We start from the raw sequence: 15379 nt of genomic DNA on the forward strand, positions 1-15379 counted from the left end.
TGAAAACATAAAACATAACATTGTGCCCCATTAGCACAAAACGAATTTACATGCAGTTTCAATGACTTAACTCTATGAACAGAATTTTCAGTGAAAGAACTAGAAGAATAAATTGTATCTTTTATATCTGCCCTGAATTCATCTATAAAAAGATGTTATTTATTGAAAATGGGGGAAATACCACATTATGGCCACTAGATGATGCTGAGTACTATAATACATAAGTATGCTCTTTTGCCCCATCTATTGGCCTAAATTAGGTATTTTCCCCATTTAGACTGTTTTTATTATTCTAATGAATATTATTCAAACTGTAGAGAATGCAGCCTGAGGACATAACATTTTGCCCCTATCAGCAGAGAACGCATTTACGTGCAGTTTCAATAGCTTCAGTTTATGAGCAGAATTTTCAGTGAAAAAATCAGAAGAGTAAATTGTATCTTTTATATGTGCTTGGAGTTCATCCTAAAAAATATGTAAAAAGGTACTACAGCGCTATTACTAAAACCATATAAAATACTAAAGATAAGCTGCAAACACGTGAGGTGCACAAAACCAAAGTGAATAAATAAGAAAATATTGTGTTGCGCTGATAATCAAGTAAAAAATTGCATACATATATATATACACCATATACATAAATAAGAACCCCCTACACCTCAAATCAGGGAGGTATATGTGCAAAAGATAAACAAAAACCACTCAAAAACTATAATGTGAAAAAATTCAAATAGAACCAGCAAAAATAGTTCATGGAAAAAACACAGTTCAGTACATAGGCTAATAGGAGACAGGTGTGAGATCCACAGTCCTTTGGTGTGCAGCTGTCATTATAGCAAAAAAAAAAAAAAAAAAATATAAAACCTTTTCCTTCTGGACTCCCCGATTAACACAGGATATCAGCCGCTCATAAGGAGAAAAGAAAGATATATGGTGCAAATAACGTAATAAAATGGGAAATGAACCCTGCAATACAATGATTGCACTCACGGAACCTCGATGGTAAAAAGGCTCAACTGCAATCAGTCATTGAACGCCGCTCAGTGCTACGATCTCCTCAGAAGGACGGATTCGACCGTCGATCGCGTCACTCGGCTTCTCCCCCACGCGTATCGTCAATAGCCACTTGACTTATTCATGGGTTGCCATGTGACCATGTCAGCAGTCTATTTATACAAGCTGACAATGGAGGCAAGAGCAGAGGGGTGGATCCTTCACATCATTGCCGGCTGACTGGTGCGCTTTAGCCACAACATTTTAATGTGATCTTTACAAGCAAATAAAATACATATATACGAGACCATTTGGAACAAATTAAATGTTAAAATACATTATAAAATTCATTTATGCAACCTTCATTATGAACAACTAATAGCCTATACACGTCACTGCCTCCAGTGGTGAGAAGAATAAATACACCTAATATTACTCAACCACTTTCAAAAATAAATAAAAGAAGGCATAGATAATCACCCCCCCTAGTGGGTGATAGTAATATTACAATAATTACTATAGACATGACATACAATGGAAGGGGATAAAAATCCCGCATACTGGTGAATCTTCACCAAAAAAAACACATGATCAGCTGATCAATAGGTTATAATAATAAACCCAGTCCATAAGATTATTAAAAAATATTAATAACAATATATAATGATAAAAATATATTGATAAAAATATATATTGATAAAAAATATATATATATGGATAAAAAATATAAAAATGTATATAAAATGCCCCTAATTAGAAATCTGCGATGAAGCAATTGAGGTCAAACTCGATGTTAAGGCCATTAGGTGCCAGGGTAGCCATCTCGTGAATCCACCGAGATTCACATTTACTCAGTTCCCTGACTTTGTGACTCCCCCTCCAGTGGGGTATATACTTGTCTATGGCCCTAAATTTTAAACCTCTTGGATCATTATTATGGCATTGTTTGAAATGTCGTGAGACATTATGTTCATCACAACCTTTTTCAATGTTTTGTACGTGCTCCCTAATCCTTTTCCACATGGGTCTCTTAGTGCGTCCCACATACTGCAAAGAGCACGGGCACTGGAGCACATACACCACCCCCTCAGTCCTGCACGTTATTAGCTCTTTTATTTTATAGTCTTTTTTGGTCACATTAGATGAAAAACTGGAACATTTTTGGCCATTTTGATTTGTCTTCCTACATGCAAAACAGCGTTTGCAAGGGAAAAAACCTTTTCCTTGCCAAAAAGTCAGAACCTCCTTTTTATTTGGGGGGTCTGGGACACTTTTTGCAACTAGATCCCTTAAAGTGGGAGCTCTTCGATACACAACTTTAGGTGCGACAGGCAATACATCCTGGAGCTGCCTATCAGCTTTTAAAATCGGCCAATGTTTCCTGAATATTGATTCTAGTTGCCTGTGTTGTACATTGAAATTTAGGATGATAGGTATTTCTTGTTCCACTTTTGCAAACTTTTTTTTATCTGAAATCAGGTTCTCTCTTGATACATTCTTAACTTCCTCAATCTTTAGTTGAATAAAATCTTCACTGTAGCCCTTTTGTGTAAACTTAGAGCCTACAAATTTGGCCTGATCCATAAATGTATTATCATCCGTACAGTTCCTTCTGATCCGTGTCAATTGCCCTTTTGGTACGTTGATCAGCCACGGGTCATAATGACAACTGTCTGTTGGGATGTAACTATTACGGTCTACTGGCTTGAAGAACGTTTTGGTACTTATTTTCTGATTTTCCAAGGAGATTTCTAAATCCAAGAACTGGATAATCTTATCGCTTATAGTATAAGTGAGTTTTATATTTTTTCCATTCTTATTCAACTTTTCAAAAAATTGTTTCAGTGAGGTGTCATCCCCTTTCCATAACACAATGCAGTCATCTATAAATCTTTTGTAAACTATTAAAGAGTCCGGTGAATCATTATATATGGCAGTCTCCTCCCATTCTGCCATATAGATATTGGCAACACTTGGTGCATATTTGGCACCCATAGCTACTCCGTTAAGCTGTCTGAAATATTCCGATTTGTGCCAAAAGTAGTTGTGTTGCAAACCGTAGGCCAGACTCCTCAAAATAAAGCGTTTTTGCTTGGACACTAAGTCGCTGAATTTATCCAAGGCCCATTTGGACGCATCAATAGCCTCCTTATGGTTGATCACCGTATAAAGTGAGGCCACATCTGCTGTGGCAAGCAGATAGGTATCACCCGTCTCCATTTTAATAGTTTCCAAGATTTGTATAAGATGTTTTGTATCCCTTAGATACGCTCGAGTCTTGGGCACCAATGGTTGCATGAAACGATCCACATATTCACCCAACCTAGAGTTTATGGATTGAATGCCATTTATAATTGGTCGCCCGGGAGGTTTTTTAGCATCTTTGTGTATCTTGGGAATTGTATATATGATAGGTACCCTGCATGTGTCTGGCACCAAATACTTATACTCTCTCTTATTCAGGACCCCTTTTTGTCTCCCTCTGTACACCAGATAAGCCAATTCTTCTTTATATTCTCGTGTGGGGTTCCCTTTAAGTTTAATATACGTATTAGTGTCCTTTAGTTGATTATCCAGTTCCTCATAGTAGTACTCCCTTGAAAGGACCACAATTGCTCCGCCTTTATCTGCGGGCCTTATAATGATTCCTTTGTTCTTCTCCAGCTCCTTGATCCCCCTATGTATAATCATAGGGTCAGGTATGCGTTTAACCTTTAGGCTATCCAAATCTTTCAGGACCATTTTACTGAATACCTCAATATGGTGATTATTAGGCACCTGAGGGTTAAAGAGGGATTTGTTTCTAAGAGTGCTATATTGAACTCTACCTTCATCCATGTTTCTATCAGCCTGATTCCTAACAGGCTGATTAAGCATATATTTCTTAATGTTCAGCTTACGCACAAATTTTCGAACATCAACATATGCATCAAATTTATTTAAATTCCGTTTCGGGGCAAATTTCAAACCCTTATCTAATGTCATCAATTCTGCAGGGGTAAGGTCAATTCCACTTAGGTTATAGATACCCTCGCCTACTGTACTTTCCGTCTTTTTGACCTTGTGTCCCCCTCTGCACCCCCTGGTTCGTTGGGGCTTCGGGCGTGATCTAACTGTTCGTACCGAGGTGGGGTCTTGTCGCTCCGGCGATATTCTAAAAAAGAGGAACGTGAGTCTTCTTCGTTCCTATAGGTGCTAAGTGGTTCATATCTGTTTTGCGTATGCACCGGGCTCCTTCTGTTATCATAATAATAATTATTATGGGGAGGTGCACCAGTTTGCTGGGGGTGCTGAGAAGGTCCTCCTTGTTGTTGGTAATAATTTACTGGTGGTTTATAATACATTTTATTTATTTATTTATTTTTGAAAGTGGTTGAGTAATATTAGGTGTATTTATTCTTCTCACCACTGGAGGCAGTGACGTGTATAGGCTATTAGTTGTTCATAATGAAGGTTGCATAAATGAATTTTATAATGTATTTTAACATTTAATTTGTTCCAAATGGTCTCGTATATATGTATTTTATTTGCTTGTAAAGATCACATTAAAATGTTGTGGCTAAAGCGCACCAGTCAGCCGGCAATGATGTGAAGGATCCACCCCTCTGCTCTTGCCTCCATTGTCAGCTTGTATAAATAGACTGCTGACATGGTCACATGGCAACCCATGAATAAGTCAAGTGGCTATTGACGATACGCGTGGGGGAGAAGCCGAGTGACGCGATCGACGGTCGAATCCGTCCTTCTGAGGAGATCGTAGCACTGAGCGGCGTTCAATGACTGATTGCAGTTGAGCCTTTTTACCATCGAGGTTCCGTGAGTGCAATCATTGTATTGCAGGGTTCATTTCCCATTTTATTACGTTATTTGCACCATATATCTTTCTTTTCTCCTTATGAGCGGCTGATATCCTGTGTTAATCGGGGAGTCCAGAAGGAAAAGGTTTTATATTTTTTTTTTTTTTTTTTTTTGCTATAATGACAGCTGCACACCAAAGGACTGTGGATCTCACACCTGTCTCCTATTAGCCTATGTACTGAACTGTGTTTTTTCCATGAACTATTTTTGCTGGTTCTATTTGAATTTTTTCACATTATAGTTTTTGAGTGGTTTTTGTTTATCTTTTGCACATATACCTCCCTGATTTGAGGTGTAGGGGGTTCTTATTTATGTATATGGTGTATATATATATGTATGCAATTTTTTACTTGATTATCAGCGCAACACAATATTTTCTTATCCTAAAAAATATGTTATTTCTAAAAAAAAGTGCGAATGGGGAAAATACTGCATTATGGCAACTAGATGGTGCCAAGTATCATTTAAAAAAAATTAAACAAGTCAGAAGCTACAAATACTGCAGCTTCTGAATTTAAAAACATGGACACTTACCTGTCCAGGGCGCCCGCGATGTTGGCACCCGAAGCCGATCTGTCCCTCGGCTCTTGAGTGCTGCCGCCGCCATCTTCAGTAAGCCTTGCGACTTCACTTCCTGGTTCCCTACTGCGCATGCGCGAGTCGCACTGTGCAATCTGAATGGTCCCTGCTGTCCTCTAGGACCTGAAGACAGCGGGAGGGGGGGGACAGAGGAGGCGCCGGACGTGGCGTAGATATCCGCGGATACTGCGGCTATTTTGTGCACTAGAATCCACTTAAAGGGGTTGTAAACCGTCATGTTTTTCCACCTTAATGCATCCTATGCTTTAACGTGAAAAAAATTCTGGCAGTAACCCCCCCCCCATTTTTACTTACCTGAGCCATGGACTTCACTCGGCAGTGACGCACTGTCCCTCTCTTCACGGGGTCCCGACTCTTGATTGGATAGATTGATAGCAGCGCAGCCATTGGCTCCCGCTGCTGTCAATCAAATCCAATGACGTGGGGGGCGGGTCATACATTCGGCATCTATTAACAATGTGGGGAGGAGCCACAAGAGCCGCCGAGGGACGCCAGAAGTCTGTGGTCAGGTCTGTTTGCCCCCCCAACCCATGGAGCACCGACCACCACTGCATTGGAGAGATTTCCTATTATGTCTACAGGACAGGAAGTGATGACAACTCTCCCCCAATGGGTTTTAGCCCTTGACTTTTCTATTCAATAATAAATCATGGCTTTGGATATACTTTAAATTATTATTTCTATACATATAACAATTATTATTTAAAAATTTTACCAGATTTTTCATTCATGTCTTACTTAAAATTATTTTTTATACATTTTAAATAATTTACGAATGGGTACATCATTCATGTCCTAATAGATCAGAGCGGAAGGAAGTGACGGTCGTCAGGAGGAAACAATACGTCTCACTCCCTATACATCGAAAACCAACAGCTTCCTTCACATGGAAGTTCCCAGCCAGGTTCTGAGTCCCGGGGAAAGCATAAAGGTCACTTTGAAGGTGGTTACTCCTCAGTCTGGGAGTGTCAGGAGAATCTATTACATGGTAAGTGGTGTGTTTTGTTTGTTCCCAAGAGTGCTTATCCTCACTGAAGAGTACCTGTCATCTAAACGTACTGAAAGTGGACATTGCATATCTATAAGAGGGAAAGTGTTAGCACCCTTGTCATTTTTTATTATTATTGTTGTCTGAATGAAAAACTTATATAGTGCAGCACATGCGAACCAAATCGCCTCTGGGCGCTTGTTGTTCCTGTCTCCTTTGATATCAAAAGAGATGAGTTTTGATCTTTCTCCTGAACGCTAAGTGATTTTCCTCCAACCGAATGCTGGTTGGTAAAGCGTTCCATAGTCTGGGACCCTGAACCGCAAATCTTCTTTCTCCCTTGCACTTGTATCTGGCTTTCGGTATCTGAAGCAGATTTTGGTTGGTGGATCGCAAAACGCGATTGGAGTTGTGAGCTTTTATTTTTTCGCATAGATAAAGGGGGGCGTTCCCATAGAAACATCTATGTATTAGACAGAGAGTGCTTTAAAAACAATTCTGTCTTTTACTGCCAACCAATGAAGGGCTCTCAGCGAAGGTGAGATTGATTCCCAGGGTTTTTTCCCAGTCATTAGTCTGGCGGCCGTGTTTTGTACGACTAGCAGACGGGCGATTTGGTACTTTGGCAGACCGAGGTAAAGGGCGTTTGCATAATCCAATCTGGAGTTTACAATCGCTCCCACCACGGCCGCTATGTCTTCTTTTGGAATAAAAGGAGTGAGTTTGCGTAGTAGGCGCAGCAGATGGTGAGATCCGCTGACTACTGACCCTATTTGTGCGTCCATTGTCATGTAGGAGTCGAAGATGACCCCGAGACTTTTGACTTTGGCGCTAGGGGTGATGATTTTGCCCAGAATGGGCAGGGGTATCCACGTTGTTGCAGGTTGATTCATACGCTTGGCGTGAAACAGGAGAAGTTCTGTTTTGGCTCCGTTGAGTTTAAGATAACTCTTTGTCATCCAGTTCTCTAACGAAGAGAGGCATGTCTCTAGATTGAGATGGTGATCCTTTTTGTTGCAAATGCGAAAATACAGTTGCGTGTCGTCTGCATATGAGTGATAAAAGAGTTTTTGGCTGCTAATAATTTCAAAAAGAGGACGAAGATAGATGTTGAACAGCACTGGCGATAGAGGCGATCCTTGAGGGACTCGATACGATACCGTGCGTTTCTCAGAAGTAAAAGGTCCCAAATTCACTGTTTGTGACCGGTTTTCCAAAAAAGAGGAGAACCAAGGTAAATCACCTTCTGTGACTTTGGCTACGTCAGCTAACCGAGTCAGTAACAGTTTGTGGTCTACAGTGTCGAAGGCAGCGCTTAGGTCCAGCAGAACCAGGAGACAAGATTCTCCTTCGTCTGCGGCCTCGAGAGCGTCGTCCCATATTTTGAGCAATGCTGTTTCCGTACCGTGTCCGGGGAGGAAACCCGATTGAAATGGATCAAGTAGGTTATGGGTATCTAGATGCTGTTGCAGCTGTTGTACCACCACTTTCTCCATTACCTTGGAGAGGACGTTTAGGCCTGTTATGGGACGGCGGTTAAGTGGGTCCTTGGGGTCTAGGGTGGGTTTCTTCAAGATGGGTTGAATTATGCCCTCCTTCAGCTGGGAGGGCAGTATACCTTCCTTGAAAGACTTTAAAGGTTTATAAGCTGCGTGATGGGAGGCGCCACGATGTCGGCGCATTCCTTCAGCAGTTTAGTGGGAATGATATCATTTGGCGCTGTGCTGTTTCGCAAAGTACCAATGATATTTTTGGTGACCTCGATAGAGATGGGTTCTAGAGTGAACTTTCCTAATTGTGGTGAATTTCTATGGGTATTGTGCGAATAATTGCGGGGGGGGGGGGGGGGGGTTGAGGGGGGTATTGTTTTGTTGAATGCCTTCCCGGATTCCCTCAATTTTATTAATGAAGTAATCCGACAATTCATTGCAGAACTCTTGGGTGTCTGAATTGGGGGCTTCAAGACAGACAGGATTCATGGTCTGGGTGACCATCTTGAAGAGTTCGCGGGGTCGGTTTAGGGCGCTGTTGATAGCCTTGGAAAAATAATTTTTCTTGGCTTTGAAGATTTCTTTGTGGTATTTCTTTGTTGTGGCCTTGTAAATGATGAGGTTTTCTTCTGAAGCACTTCTTTTCCAGGCGGCTTCCGCCCTTCTGCGCTCTTGCTTCAATAACGATAGCTGGTTGTTGAACCAGCTGGAGGTGTTTTTCCTCATGCAGGTTTTACGTTTCGGCGCTATTAAGTCGGCTGACTGTAATAGGGCTGTGTTTATGGCATTCAGTGTATCTGAGGCCGTTTGGTGTGGTTGGATTGTTTTTATTTTTTCCCTTAATGTGGTTTTGAAGAGTTCCGAGTGGAGCTTCTTCTGACATCTAGTCCAGTGTGTTGTCACCGGTTTTGATGTTTTTGTTAAGGGGGGGATTTTGAAGATTATGAATTTAATTGCATGGTGATCTGTCCATGGCAATGGTTCATTTTCCAAAATGTTTATTTCCAGTTCTTGTCTCAAAATAAGATCGAGCGTGTGACCTGAAGTATGTGTGGGCCCACATACTAGTTGCTGTAGCCCTAATCCTTCCAGGTGGTCAATACAGGCGTCGGCAACGGGGTCTTGTGAGGAGTTGGCCCAAAGGTTGAAATCCCAGAGCAGCAAAAGGTGTTTGCAGGTAAGGGTATAAGTGGAGATAAACTCCGTCAGTGATGGCAGAAGCTGCGATTTTGGGCCAGGTGGCCTGTAGCAAAGTAGAATATGGACGGTCTCCTGGGAATTTGTTTGTAGTTGCAGAGTAAGGGTTTCCATGAATGGAAGAGGGTTTTGAAGGACTGGTTTGGTGATTGCCAGGTGATTCTTATGGATCACTGCCAGGCCTCCTCCTCTTTGCCCTATTCTGTTTTCAGTTATGATACGATAGTTTGTTGGCACCAATTCTCCGAGAATGGTGTTGCAGTCGGCTGTGAGCCAGCTCTCTGTTAAAAATAGACATAAATCTAAATCGTATTGTAAAATGAAATCGTGGATTTCTAGTCGGTGTTTTACTGCCGATCTTGTGTTAATCAAAGCACATAATATGTGCTTAGGCTTGGGAAAATGTCTGAAATTCTTGACAGTCGATCGCCAATCGATCTTCAATAATCGCTCAATTCTTAGGGCTTTTTTGGTGATGGCTGGTAGTATTGCGGCAAAACGGTCTGTGTTTCCTCTGTGTAGATTCACCCTCACTAACACTATTTGTCTATTGTGACCAGTGCAGAAAGTGAAGACAAATCCAAGCTTTCAGGCCTTTAAAACACCTCTCTATGTTAGCCTATGGCCTCATGCCCACCAAGGCGTTTAGGAGCTGTAATTGGCATAGATGTTTTTAAGCTCCAAAAAAAACCAGCACCAGCACCAGTGAGTTCTGAGGCTCCAGTGTTAGAGCTGAAAAGACGCCAGATGCCGGCAAAGGTGTTAAATGCGATTTAACAAAGCTTAACACTGTGTTAAGCCTCGTCCAGCGTTTCTGTCTCTATTCAAAATCAATGGTTCCCTATGGGAGTCCATTGATTTGAATAGAAGTCGCACCAGAAGTCGGATCAAGATGGTCCAACTTGCGGTGCGACTTTTGTGCTGAGAATCTTGAAGGGGGAACCCCCGCCAAAATGTCATTTTTTTTTTTTACGTGAGGTTCCCCCCCAAGACGATACCAGACCCTTTGGTCTGGTATGGAGCTTAAGGGGAACACCCACGGCACAAAAAAATGGCATGGGGGTCCCCCCAAGACCTATACCAGACCCTTGTCCGAGCACGCAGACCGGCAGGTCAGGAGAGGGGAGGGCGAGCGAGCACCCCCCCCCCACTGGACCATACCACACCACATGCCCTCAACATGGGGGGGGGGTTGGTGCTTTGGGACAGGGGGGGCCCTGCGCTTTGCCATCCCATGTTGATGAGGACAAGGGCCTCTTCCCGACAACCCTTACCCAGTGGTTGTCAGGTTCTGCGGGCAGTCATCTTGATCCGACTTCTGGTGTAACTTATTTTTAAATCAAAAGGCTCCCATAGGGAACCATTGATTTTGAATAGAGACAGAGAAACGCGGCTGAACGTGCATTGAATTCAATGCAAAACGCGGACTGGCGTCTGTACTAGCTTTACATCACGTTTTTTTAAATGTCCGTGGGCATGAGGCATTATAGTATTTACCAGAACAGGTAGTAAGGTTAAAGTGGGAGATAAACTTCCTTGTATGATTTTTACCTACAGGTCAGTCTATAAAAAGACTTCCCTATAGGGACTGCAAATATCTCCTAAACGTGCGCCATTTAGGAGATATTTACTTTAGATGCAGCCATTGACGTCACTGGTGAATGCGCTCTGAAGGAACAGCCACCCATGCTTTTTCGTCAGAGCCGTACCGTAAACAGTCACTCCCACGCACATGCACAGGGGTGCCGTCATCGTGACTTGGCCATTCATACTGCCAAAGCCTGTGAACCCCCGAAAGGAAGACCCCTTTGCCCCCTTCTAAATGAGGCACTGCATTTATGTTTTCTTTATTATTATTATTTATTTATTCTGTAGGTGCTCAACAAAGGTCAGATAATGGAATTGAAGTCCATAGAGAAAAGTGAATTCATGGTGTTTTCTGTTACTGTTTCAACCAAACTGATCCCCTCCTTTCGCATTATCGCCTACTACTACCTGGACTCTGAGACGGTAGCCAACTCCGTGTGGGTAGACGTCAGTGATGTCTGTGAAGGAAAGGTAATTTTATTGATGTCAGGGTGGTGAATGGTGGACTTAATTGTTTTGTTTTAACACAGAAACATAAATAAGTGACGGCAGAAAAAGATCAAGTGACCTATGGAGTCTGTCCATTTTATTTATTTATATACACTATATTACCAAAAGTATTGGGACACCTGCCTTTACACACACATGAACTTTAAAGCGTTCCAACCACAATTAGCATTTTTTAAATGTATGTCCTTTCATCCTGCGTTTTTATAATATAAATCCGGTCACTTACTATTTTACAATCCGCCGCCGATCCGCATAGTTATTCAAAAAAGATAGTTTATAAAACGTCCACACCGTTGTCATTTTGCTTGTGGTCATTGTGAAGCCCACAAGCACTTAGGGCCAGATTCACAAAGGAGATACGATGGCGTATCTCCTGATACGCCGTCGTATCTCTGTGATCCGCCCGTCCTAACTATGCGGCTGATTCATAGAATCAGTTATGCATAGATAGCCCTAAGATCCGACAGGTGTAATTGACTTACACTGTCGGATCTTAAGGATGCAATTCCAGGCCGGCCGCTAGGTTGCGAGGCCATTGCGGTCGGCGTAGAATATGCAAATGACTAGTTACGGCGATTCCCGAACGTCCGCGCTGCCCGTCGATCTAACTTTATGTTGTTTCCGTCGAGATACGCCGCGTAAAATTAGGGCTGAGCCCTAGGTGTTCTAAGCCATATAAAGTATGGCCGTCGTTCCCGCGTCGAAATTTCAAAAATCACGTCGTTTGCGTAAGTCGTCCGTGAATGGCGCTGGACGCCATTTACGTTAACGTCTAAACAAATTACGTCCATGCGACGTCATTTAGCGCAATGCACGTCAGGTAATTTTCCCGACGGAGCATGCGCAGTACGTTCGGCGCGCCAACGCGCCTAATTTAAATGGTGCCCGCCCCATTTGAATTGGGCGGGCTTGCGCCGAGCGCATTTATGTTACACCGCCGCAAGTTTACAGGTAAGAGTTTTGAGAATCAGGCACTTAAGCTGTAAATCTGCGGCGGTGTAACGTAAATGGGATACGTTACGCCGCCGTGGAGTAACGTAAATCTATGTGAATCTGGCCCTTACTTCCTGGAAGTCTTGGATGGGGAGTGATAATTGGGTAGCGCACTGCATCCTGGGAAATTATGACACACATTTGCCAGGAGCATTAGAGGGAGATGATGTCAGGATCCTAGGTGATTCCAAAGGCAGATTTCGTGGGACCGCATAGCAACAGGCATTTCCAGATGAGTAAAAAAAATATATATTTTTTATTTTTTAGGTCTAATGAGCACAAAAATGAAAAACATTTTTTGGGATGGAAACTCCACTTTAAGGGCATCCCAGTCTTACGGTCGTTTTTTGTGATGAAATAAAACGACGTTATTAAAAACTTCATTTAAAATGATCGTGTGTGGGCTTCACATCGTTTTTTGTCTTCTAAAAAACGACCAAAAAAAAATTCGAACATGCTTCAATTTTTTATGTCGTTTTTCAAAATGTCGTTTTTTGTGTCATAAAAAATGATCGTGTGTGGGCTAAAACGACGTTTTAAACAAAGTTTTAAACCTGCGCATGCTCAGAAGCAAGTTATGAGACGGGAGCTTGAATGGAACAGAGTGCCGTCGTACGTGTTGTACGTAACCGCGCTTTGCTAGAGCATTTTCAGAAAACAATGGTGTGTGGGCAACGTCGTTTTTTATGATGAAGTTAGACCACCAAGCTCTGAAGAAAGGGGTACGCCCCTGAAACGCGTCAGCCCTAACATCGATTGTAGATTCAAGTGATTGACGTGTTCTGCTGATGTTGCTGGATTTCTGCTGTACTGTCTTTTAAGGCTTGATTTTTAACTCCACATTGTGAGTATAATGATTGATTTTAATATTTTAATAAAATTCATTTAGCAGTATCACACTAGGTCGGTGCGCCCTCCGTTCTTTTCTCTGGTTCCAACCCAATCCCAAGTCCATCCTACCTCCTTGCCTTAGGACCCAGTTAACTACTTGCCGACCGCCCACCGTCGTTATACGTCCTCACTTTAGAGATGAATATCTCGGTAACGGTAGCAGCTGCTGCCACAATCGAGATATTCATCTCTTCTGTGGGCGGCCGTGTTAACAATAATGGCGGTCTCCGCGGCGAATTCGGGCCTCCCGCCGCTCTCCCGCGCCCTCCGCCGCTTACCGTAGCCGTCGGTAGCGGCGGAGGAGATCGCGACCGTCCGGCAGCTGAGCGGGGACGAGACTGAAGGAAAAATCTCCTTCGCCCGTCCCCATAGCTCCGCTGGGCGGAAGTGACGTCAAAACGTCAGTCCCGCCCAGCGTCTTTCAAGAAACATTTTTTTTTTTTGTCATTTGAAAAAATGACATTTCCAAATTTTTTTTTTTTTTTTTTTGCATTTAAGCCCAAATATGAGATCTGAGGTCTTTTTGACCCCAGATCTCATATTTAAGAGGACCTGTCATGCTTTTTTCTATTACAAGGGATGTTTACATTCCTTGTAATAGGAATAAAAGTGATAATTTTTTTTTTTTTTTTTTTAGTGTTAAAAATTCTAAAATAAATAAAAATAAATGCGAAAAGCAAAAAAAAATTTTTTTAAAGCGCCCCGTCCCGACGAGCTCGCTCGTAGAAGCGAACGTATACGCGAGTAGCGCCGACATATGAAAACGGTATTCAAACCACACAAGTGAGGTATCGCCGCGATCGTTAGAGCGAGAGCATTAATTTTAGCCTTAGGCCTACTCTGTAGCTCAAAAAATGCAACCTGTAGAATTTTTTAAACGTCGCCTATCAAGATTTTTAAGGGTAAAAGTTTGACGCCATGCCACGAGCGGGCGCAATTTTTAAGTGTGACATGTTGGGTATCATTTTACTCGGCGTAACATTATCTTTCACAATATATAAAAAAATTGGGCCAAATTTATTGTTGTCTTATTTTTTCATTTAAAAAAGTGAATTTTTTCCAAAAAAAGTGCGCTTGTAAGACCGCTGCGCAAATACGGTGTGACAAAAAGTATTGCAATGACTTCCATTTTATTCTCTAGGGTGTTAGAAAAAAATATATATAATGTTTGGGGGTTTTAAGTAATTTTCTAGCAAAAAAAAATGGTTTTGTCTCGTAAAGACCGACTCTGAAAAACAGGCCCGGGGCTAAAGTGGTTAAAGGCCCGAAAGGGGTTATTACCCTTACCTGAGTGAGCTGGAACTTGTTTGTAATCTATAATCCAGACGTCTCTGCATTTCTGCAGTTTGCAGGTGAAAACAATTATCCAAAGGTGTAAAATTTGATAAATTGCAAGATCACTGATGACTTTATATTTTGTTCTGATGGAGCCCCTTAAAGTTCAACTGAAGTGACAGAAATGGCTATGCCATCAGATTGTGTACTAACCGCCTCCCTTTTTATAGCCTTACCTCCACTTTCCTGTTAGAGTAGACCTAGCGCACTCAATACCAGACCTGCTCAGACACACCCCCTCACTTTTCCTGCAATGCCAGCCACGAGGAGGGGCGTGGCTGTTACTCAGCTCTGCCAGCACAGAGCACTGCAGTGTGAGAGCAGGAAGCAGCGTTTTCAGATATTTTGTAAAAATTTCCAAGTAAACACAAATCACAGTGTGAGGGGTACAGGAGGGAAAAAAAGGTGCCAGACTTCAAATGGGTTTGAATATTTCTTTATTTTACAGCTACAAGTGAAGACGGATGTAGCAGACTCTAGTATTCTCCCGGGGTCACAATTCAAGCTGACAATGGAAACAGATGAATCAACAACGGTCTCCTTATCTGCGGTGGACACGGCCGTGTACCTTCTGAATTCCAAGAACAAGCTGACACCTGGCAAGGTGAGGATCTGGGCAGTCTGCGTGTTTACTTATGGAATGCCAGGGTCACACGGGTGGCAGTGTCTGTGGTGGATCGATTTTTATTACGTGGTAGAAGAACGTTTTCCAGGCATTCAGGAGGTGATCCTGACGGCTTGTGCATTTCTTCGTTTTTTGCGGAGCGCTGATTATTTATCGAACCGGGGGTCAGGGGCGGACTGACAACTCATGGGGCCCCCGGGGCAATAGGAGATTATGGAGCTCCCAGGCAATAGGAGATTATGGGGCTCCCAGGCAATAGGAGATTATGGGGCTCCCAGGCAATAGGAGATTATGGGGCCCTCGGGGCAATAG

At 42.5% G+C, this 15379-nt stretch overlaps 1 protein-coding gene across 1 annotated transcript in view; it reads left to right on the forward strand.

The window, feature by feature from the left end:
* The window catches only part of LOC120913235 (complement C4-B-like), a 198284-nt gene that overhangs the window by 62996 nt on the left and 119909 nt on the right, over nt 1-15379 (forward strand). Inside the window, exons 12-14 of the mRNA XM_040323048.1 lie at nt 6254-6439; nt 11002-11184; nt 14891-15046. Coding sequence (XP_040178982.1) covers nt 6254-6439; nt 11002-11184; nt 14891-15046 — 525 coding nt within the window. The remainder of the gene's footprint in view (nt 1-6253; nt 6440-11001; nt 11185-14890; nt 15047-15379) is intronic.

Source organism: Rana temporaria, chromosome 9 (genome assembly GCF_905171775.1).
Source record: "Rana temporaria chromosome 9, aRanTem1.1, whole genome shotgun sequence".
Taxonomy (NCBI): domain Eukaryota; kingdom Metazoa; phylum Chordata; class Amphibia; order Anura; family Ranidae; genus Rana; species Rana temporaria.